Genomic DNA, 8,749 nt, shown 5'->3' on the forward strand with positions numbered 1-8,749 from the left:
CATAGTATCTGTACGACCTACGCTCCCTCATGCTCCCTCAGGTCGGCAGTTCAGTCATTGTTAGTCGTCCCTAACGCTAAGCGGAAGCTTAGAGGTGCTGCCCCAAAACTGTGGAATGAAAATCCTTCGCACATCAGACAGGCCAACTCATTTCCTCTTTTTAAATCCTCTCGTAAAACACATTTTTAGCTCAGATTGAGATGATCTTTTTACTTTTGTGTTTGTCCTCATGTCTGTCTACAGCAACCGTGTTGTTTTATAAATAAAGTTGGATTGGATTATGCTAAACTAAGATAGCGGACTATGCAGTCCGTATTAATATAGTTTTGTTGTCGCCCCCAAACCTCACATCATTATTCTTCATCATCATATTCTCTCTAAGAATGACTGCTTGCTTGCACAGACATGAGTGTGCTACCAACCCACAGGTCAAAGTTGATTAGTGGGGTTTGAAAGATTGTGCATTCATTTGATGATGTGCTCATTATCATGCAGTGCTTTATGTATCTAAATCACCTGACATTGACAATCAAACCCTTGGCAAAGACTATAAATATGTATTTATTTACCCAGACTTGTCCTTGATGCCTCTTGAACATGAAAACCAACCACTGTGCACTCCTGCGAGTCAAAGTTCAAGAGGTCAGTTTGAAGGGAACAGCACAGTTCACCAGTGACTTGCTTGTTTCTTGTAACCATCCATATTTCTGATTAACTACATTGCTGTATGTGGGAGACATGGAGGTGTATACTATATAATGCATGTGCTTGATGAGGGGTATAGACAAGGCAGGAGTCAAAGACTGGACACAGAAAATGTCCTCTTCTGATTTTCCTTTCAAACGATTTACCAGAGAAGGAAAATGGTAAAATACTTTTTATGTGTGTGTCAAATCAGGTTTTCTTGACAATTATATGGCAAAATTCACAGCCGCAGGACAAAAGAAGCATCAGAGGCTCAAAGAATGAGGACAGTCCTGAGTAATGTCTGTCCTTCATCCAGTCTGGCCAGATCCTCCTCCAGCCCACGGCCCGACAGAGCCAGGGAATGAGCTTATATCTCACCATGTTTTCACTCACTCTGTCTGAGTCACTCATTTCTTAATGTGTCTAGTATTTTCAAACAGGTCATAGGAAAAAAATATCTGGCTGTGCCAAATAAGGGCCAAACTCTTTTGGTGCACTTGTTGTTGAATTTGGATTAATTTTGTGTCCACAGAGCCACAGAGCGGCCTGAGGTTCACCTGCTGCACCACTGAGGGAAACACGAGCCTGCACAAACAGGTCAGAATATGTGTTTATGCAGACTCGATCATTTACACATTTGTGGTCAGGCTCTCATTATGAAATTCGTTTTCTTTCTTTCACTATTGTATTCTCTCGTCAAGTTGTCCGTCTTTCCACCCACTTCTCCATTTCTTCATTTTTCTTCATGCATTGCATTCATGCTCAAACCGCAGCACAATCTGATCCAGTAAAATTCCCTCTCCATGGTCTCTGTTCACCAGCTCAAGTCAGGTGTATCATACAGGTCACAAACACCATCACCCACACCCATCCTGTTTTTCCACTTCCCTGTCTTTCCCATTTATCGTTCATCTGAGCGTCTGACACACCAGACTATATATGGGAAGGTGAGAGGTCACTGGCATTGAAACAGGCAGGAAACAGGGGAGACAGAGCAGGTGTTGCACTTGACTTGAGTCAATGAGCCGAGAGTGTCGATTACATCAGTCCATGCCAAAAAGGTTTTTGGCCCCACACTGACGATAAGTATTTAAAAAGTAACACAAATGGCCTTGAAGGCTGTTTTGGTGCATTTTAATGATTTGTATTTACCATCAGAATGATGCCACTTTTGCCATTCATGTGTATGGGGTTTGTCATTATACTGTAGGTATCTGTAATTCAGTTGCAGATATGCATAATTCCAGTATGCAGCAGTGACCCACGTTCTTTCTGTTTATCACATTTATTAGCGGTCTACATGATGTCGTGCTGGTATGATGTCATACTATTTACATATCTGATGTAGCTGTTGCTTTTCCACCAACTATATATAAATATATTTAACGTTTGTCAGATTATAAACGTTAGATACTTGCTGTCGACGTGGAAAACTTGTGGATAGTGTAGTTCTCGACTAGGTCTCGGTTTAGGTAGTCTTGACTACAGCACTACTTGGGGTACGAGTTCCAGACGGATTGTGACACCAAGCCTGTAACGACTTCCGGTCCATTGAGCTGTTGCTCCAAAACTGAGTAGCTTTCCTAAGGCCCGCCCACAAAACAAAAATACACGCAAAGAACAAATCACGGGTTGCAAAGAAAAATTGTATTTTCACACAATAAAATACAATATTTTTGAATGATTAAATCGATTTTTTATTCACCTAAGTGTGCTATGGCGAGCTGAACTGTACTGCAGCGCTTGGTGGAAATCTTGGTCTACTCTAATGTCGGGCCCCCCCCCAAATCCCTTGAAACGCCTCTGCATGGAGGTGAAGAAAAGTGGTTGCTCTCTTCAAAAAAAGAATGAAGAGAACAGCAGCACTGGGAGGAGAGCGATGAAAAATATGTGCATGTGACTATTTCTTTCCATGCAATCACCTCTCGTTGCCTCTCCTATTCACGTCTGTCTCTAAGCATGTCCATTAATAATAAAAACCTCTTCGTGAAGCGAAAGAGGAAACAAACACTCTCATCCGTCTTCCCTGTTCCTGCGTTACGTGTGTGTGGAAGTGAGATGTTAGATGTTAACAGATTCATGAACACACATCAAATGTGTGAAGATGTCTGCAGGTTCAGAGCCAAAAAACTCCAAACAACATGGACTTTCTTCTCAGCTCCGCCTGGCTCCACCCCTCCCCTCCCTCTCTCTCCTATCTGTTGGTGGAGTTTATCTCCATCTCTATGTCTGTCTGAATGTTTATCTTGTTGTCTGCGTCCTGACGACTCCTGGCATAGACTGTCCTGCTATTTGGGTTTGTTTACTGTTGGGGTGTGTGTGTGTGTGTGTGGTCTGCTCTGAGTTCTGGCCGAACCAAACATGATGTGTCATTATGTAACACACACAGATATACACCAGATGGATGTTGCTCCGTGTAACTCCGCGTGTGAGCACTTAACTGTGCAACTCTTTAATAAATTCAAGCCTGTTCCACTTAAAGGCCAATTTCTTCATAGAACAAGTTGTTCAAATTTTGTCTTCTCAGATATGATGATGTAATATCCTGATTTGGCCAATTAGAATAAACAGTCTGTGGGAGTGAATGATTATTTGGATGAATGGATGCATGGATGGTAATAATAAGTGAAAAATAATTTAAACTTTATAATGTGGTAAATGTCAATTAAATTATTACACTGATAAAAACCTGTAATTCTCAATAAATATAATGGAAATAACAAAATACTGATGTATTATTATCGTCATATTACCACACCATTATCACTGTTATTACCACGGTGGAAATTAACTTAGAAATAAGATAGTATTACCATAGAATGACAGCTGTGACGTCTCCTCCTGTGTCTCTGTGCTGGAGGCGTGGCCTTCAATCAGCTCACCGTCTGAAAGTGCTCCCCGTCTCCACAGCCGCCCGCTCCTGGGTCCTGAGGTCAAACCGTAACAACATCCCTATTACAAATATATGACCACATCATTATTATTACTTTCATTCAACCTATTTCATCTCAAAAGACTTACTGTTGGACCACTCATAGTTTCCAAACTGCTCTGGAAAAAAAGACATCTTAAACCACAACATATATATATGTATAAAAAATATGATCTCCATAAATCTGTTAATAAAATATTTGTTAATTGCCATAAATACCTCAATGTTGCTTTACAGTGCTGTGGTGCTAAAGTACCAGCAGTAACACAGTGGACTGTTTGTGTTTACACTGAAAGACACTGTTCATGTCCCATAAGACTCCAGCGCTTCTAAACTATAGCGATATTTCCACCAAAATCCACCTTTAAATCATCAATACTCTGAAGTGTGAACCCGACATGAGATCTCCTGGGTTTACATCACACTATCATGTCTCTAAGTTGTGTCGTTTGTCATATTCTGTTCAATTAGCACGTGCTTTGATAAAAGCTAATGAAATGAAGTATTAAACCAATCATCATCTCTGTTTTGCAGTGTGTTCATGTGGTGGATGTTCTTTTCATGCTGCAAACAGAAGCACATATTGTCATGTACCTGTGACGTGACCTCCCTCCCCTTCCTCTCTGTCCCTGCTTGTTTTTCCTTTTTGCTTCTTGCCTCTAATGCCCACGGTTATGATTAAGTGGTGGAAAAGAGGGCTGATAGAAAAGAAAAGAAAAGAGAAGGGAGGAGAGAGAGGGAGAGAGAGGGCGAGGGCTTAGGGGAGGGAGTCGGTGGGTAGAAAATGAAGGGGTGGGGGGAAAAGAGGTGAGTATAAAAGCCTTGTTGTCAGGAATTAGAAAATATTCTTCGGGAGAGATATTTCCAAGTCCATTCAATTATCTTGCAAGGTAAGTACATTCAAGCAAAAAAAAAAGAAAGGTGTTAGTTTAAAAACTAGTAAAATAAACATCTATTAAACAGCTCATTTAGCTGTAACTGCTTATTTTCTTTAGGGATCATGGATCAGGGTGCATGCTGCAAAAGTTTTAGTGTCATTTTCTGCCATGGTATTAAATGTGTAGTTAATGCATAGTGTGTGGACTTGGTTTGGCTCTGTGTTTGCTCTATTAGCATCATTCCAGTGGCTTTTTCCAATGAGGTGGGCACATTCTGTCTGCAGGCAGGGACGCTATGAAACCACTGAGACCCCTACAAGGACAAAGACGACGTGCAACGCTGTTTTTCAGCACCCAGCACGCACACACACACACACACACACACGTCTGGCCACACTTGCCAGTTAATGGATGATTCTTTTTGAACTGTGGCCCCCAGATGTGATGTTCCTGTGCCCACTGGCCAAGATACACCTGAGGACCTGATGTTAATGTTGGACGCAGTGTGTCTGTGTGTGTGTGTGTGTGTGTGTGTGTGTGTGTGTGTGTGTGTGTGTGTGTGTGTGTGTGTGTGTGTGTCATGAAAGCTGCTATTCACGGTGAAAAAGAAGGTGTTGCTGAAACAGAATCCTGTCCAAATCCCACAAACAGAAGGCTGGCATGAAAGGTTTAACGCACTGAAGGCATGTGTGTGTGTGTGTGTCTTTCTTAGATGTGTGGACACATTATGGTTCAAAACCATGATTGTGAGGACACCAGAAAGTCCACACAACTTTAAAGCACATTTTGCTGGGTTAAGATGGTTTCAGGCTTGGGTTTAGGTTAGCATTGGTGTTGGGTTTGGCATTCAGTTGACATGGTTATGGTTAGGTTTATGGGTTAGGGAATTCATTAAATTAATAGGTTCCTCCACAGCTGTAGAGATGCAAGTTTTGGTGTGTTTTAGTGACATTTGATCTCGCTAAAAAAGAAGCAGAAAAGGTTCGATCTATTGCGCTGTGTCCAAAATGAGTAAGAGACAAGTGTGGACTTGTGGAGTCCGACCACTGACATCTGGCGTAGTTGTTTGTACAGGTGTCACACACCTTACTGTCGGCCGTTAATGCATACGTGTAAATATGTACGACTGTGTGAACATGTGCAGTGTGTGACTGCTTCTGTATAGTTAGAGTTTATCTGTCCGCGTTAAGCATGAGAGGATCTGGACTCATTAGTTGGCAGCTGTGCAGCTATTCTTCTACACTCTGAGCTCCCAGCTGCTGATTGGTGCGTGTGCACTGTCCCGGGCTGAAGTCCAAAGCACAGAAAAGACCCTGGAAAGGACACAATATTAGTTTAGCTCCATTTGCGGTTGGTACTTGAAGAAAGTACCGAGTTCAGGATCGTGTGTTTCAGCTCTTAAAAGGACTGCTCCTGGCCTCAGACACTTTCAGACATCTATCTCTGCTGCGTGCGGTTACTTCACTGTTTACCCACAGATTCAAACGTGTGAGCCGAATGTTTTTCCTCCCTCTCTTGCTATCTAAGGCTTATTTTTGGTGCTGACAGGACTCACTGGAACACCTCTCTTCTCTCTTCCAGGAGACAGGCAGGAAAACAAACCCCAGGATGAGGAGCCTTCTTCGGTTTCTGGCACTCTGTGCAGTGCTCTCTCTCTGTGTGTGCTATGGTACAGATTCTGCCTGACTTTCTCACTTTGCTATCATGTATTTATAACCTGCTGAACCTGATTAACTCGGTTCCATGTTTTTCCCGTAGAGTCTCATGAAAGCACAGAATCCTTCGAAGGTGAGCAAATGTCGTCTCTCGTTGGCGGGGAAACATGCATGCAGTTCTAACAAACCTGAGCCTGTTATAATTACATCATATATTAAATCCCTTCACTAACGCACCCTCGTCCTCGCATGAAGAGCATGCCTGACCCAATTAAAAGAAGGACTTTGTCTAGTAAAGTTTTGTGGTTCCAGATTTGTTTGTGCCTCCAAATCGAGCCAACTCCTTCATCACGCCACAGAGGGGCAACATATACAACCTCCCCAGAGGGAACGGCCTCAACCATTACAACTTCATGAGGTAAAACACAACCACAGACATGCACACGCAGCACATGTCCTTTTACTTTATCTCACACATATGGAAAAGTGCATACTAATAATGGCAGGCAGGAAAACACACAATATTGTAAACCATTAAGTCTAATTAGAGTATTAAACACTGACATATGTTTGATCATTCACACACACACACACACACAGCCTCAAGCTGATGTTAAACGCTTGCTGGAAATGATTACGTTTATGAAAGAAGCACACGAGCCACTGTCTGTTCAGTATCTCTCAGGGCGTTATCATTTTTCCTCGTGCTGTTCCACCGTCTCATCCGTCTTTTGTCCACATCCAGGAAGATAAAGTCTCCAGCAGAGAGGCGTGCAGAGACCTGTGAGGACTACTCTCCCTGCCGCTTCTTCGCCTATCGCCACGGTTACCAGCAGGCCTATCAGAAATACTTTGGTGCCCGGAGTCAGCCACAGAGACCCCAGATACCCCAGACACTCCAGAGGCCCCAGAGACCCCAGATACCCCAGATACAGCAAAGAAACCTGAGACCCCAGAGACCAGCTGTGATCCGTCGATACTAAACTGTCAGTCTGTCAAAGGCAGGGTTGTCATTCATATCTATGTATGGATGCATATTAATACAATCCATGCATTGCACCATTTATATAATTTATGTAATGACAATAGGAAAAAAACCTCATGGAAACACATCATTATATCCATGTAGAAACTGACGGCCCATCTCTTGTGTTTTCTCAGGATAACCTTTAACCTCTATTATCACCACCTTCCCATCATTTATAAGCTTTATGTGAAGCGCTTCTTCAATGCAGCTCTAACCGTGTCTCTCATATTATCTGTCCACTTATCCCAGGCCAGCACTGCTGCCAGTGATCACTTCTATGGCTTTGAAATAAATAAAAATTCCTCCTCAGTGGGTTTTGTCTTCTTCCTGTTTGTGCCGTTTGTTTGCCAACAAGGCTGTGAGCAGCAGATGTGGAGCAGATGTTAAAAATAGTTGTGACAAATCAAGGTGAAGCGGCGAGTCGTGATAAAAAATGTGCGTAACCGTAAGGAGTGTCGGTGAGACACACAAATGAATGAAGCTACTCATATTCACATAAAGGCTTGTGAGTGTCACCAGGAAATGTACAAGACACACACACACACATACATACATATATAAATCTGGTTTCTTGTGACCTCAGGAGGAATCTGTGCAGTGAACCACACACGTCTGTGAGTCTACATCCCTGCTGCTGCAGGCAAACACACAGGTCAGCACACTGCAGGCTTCAGCGCGGCGCAGACCTAGAAGACGGTCATATCACATGTCCGTTTTTATTTTGCGTGTCGCCGCAAGGCCACAAATGTGCATAATTGACGTTGTCCTGATTTTGAGTCCTTGAAGTCTGTCACTGAAATGAAACAAGGCACCAAGATTGACTAGACAGTGAAATTACAGCTTATACTGTAACAACCAGCCAGAACCTAAATATTCAGTCAAAAAAAAGAAAAACATTCAAAGACATTTTCATATTATAAATGAAGGAAGCTCCAATTAAGCACTTTTTTCTCTTTTTCTTTTTTAACATTTGTTAGCACTTTTCTTGTGGTAAGTCGTGTTTTAATTAAAATGTAATGACATGTTTCGGCTTTATTGGCGAGCCACCCACTTGTTATGGTAAAAATATCCACATTATTCCACATTTCAAATTATCCTCTTCAAGCAGCCCCGAGTCTGCTGCTAAAATTCACCGTCTTTATGCAGGAAATCACTGCGGTTTGTAATAAAAGAGAAAACCCTTGGATTAAACCATGCCATATAACGGTTCCAGTTGGTGTTCTCTCCGCCTCGTGGACTTTGGGACGCAGATGTACTGTAGAAGTGTGTGGGCTCTGAGGAAAACTCTGACCTCTGGAGGCTGCCAGCTGGCATTGCATCTCTAACTTTTATTATAGGCCCTAAAGCTGACAGTGAGCCGCCTGGTGATGGTGCAGATGCATTTAGCTGCTTAATCACATCTTACATTCTGTCTCTTTGTTGTGATGAAGCACTTTTCCCTACATTTCATCACTAACAACAGAAAAAAAAAACGACTAAAACAACCCAAACAAGGCTGATGTTTGCAGCCACCTTTGCTTTAAAACAAATATCCACCCACTGGAAGTCAAGTCCATAATCTTTCACTCTG

The 8,749-nt window shown here is 42.4% G+C and overlaps 1 protein-coding gene across 2 annotated transcripts; it reads left to right on the forward strand.

Moving 5' to 3' along the window:
• The first annotated feature begins 4,433 nt into the window (after window positions 1-4,433).
• Window positions 4,434-7,488, forward strand: LOC122785402 (matrix Gla protein). 2 transcript variants are annotated; one of them, XM_044051166.1, is made up of 5 exons: window positions 4,434-4,509; window positions 6,079-6,166; window positions 6,256-6,285; window positions 6,465-6,570; window positions 6,898-7,488. In XM_044051166.1, exons 2-5 carry the CDS (start codon window positions 6,106-6,108, stop codon window positions 7,133-7,135), a joined length of 435 nt encoding a protein of 144 aa, XP_043907101.1. In that variant the 5' UTR covers window positions 4,434-4,509; window positions 6,079-6,105; the 3' UTR covers window positions 7,136-7,488. The 2 variants fall into 2 exon arrangements, with proteins under 2 accessions (XP_043907101.1, XP_043907100.1); XM_044051165.1 differs by lacking the exon at window positions 4,434-4,509 and adding an exon at window positions 5,790-5,985.
• Window positions 7,489-8,749: the final 1,261 nt, after the last annotated feature.

The sequence above is a fragment of the Solea senegalensis genome, linkage group LG19 (assembly GCF_019176455.1).
Source record: "Solea senegalensis isolate Sse05_10M linkage group LG19, IFAPA_SoseM_1, whole genome shotgun sequence".
Taxonomy (NCBI): Eukaryota; Metazoa; Chordata; class Actinopteri; order Pleuronectiformes; family Soleidae; genus Solea; species Solea senegalensis.

Coding starts and splice junctions, on each gene's coding strand:
- LOC122785402 (XM_044051166.1), top strand. CDS start 6,106: ATGAGGAGCCTTCTTCGGTTTCTGGCACTCTGTGCAGTGCTCTCTCTC. Junction 6,286..6,464: donor AAGCACAGAATCCTTCGAAG/GTGAGCAAATGT, acceptor TTGTGGTTCCAG/ATTTGTTTGTGCCTCCAAAT. Junction 6,571..6,897: donor AACCATTACAACTTCATGAG/GTAAAACACAAC, acceptor GTCCACATCCAG/GAAGATAAAGTCTCCAGCAG.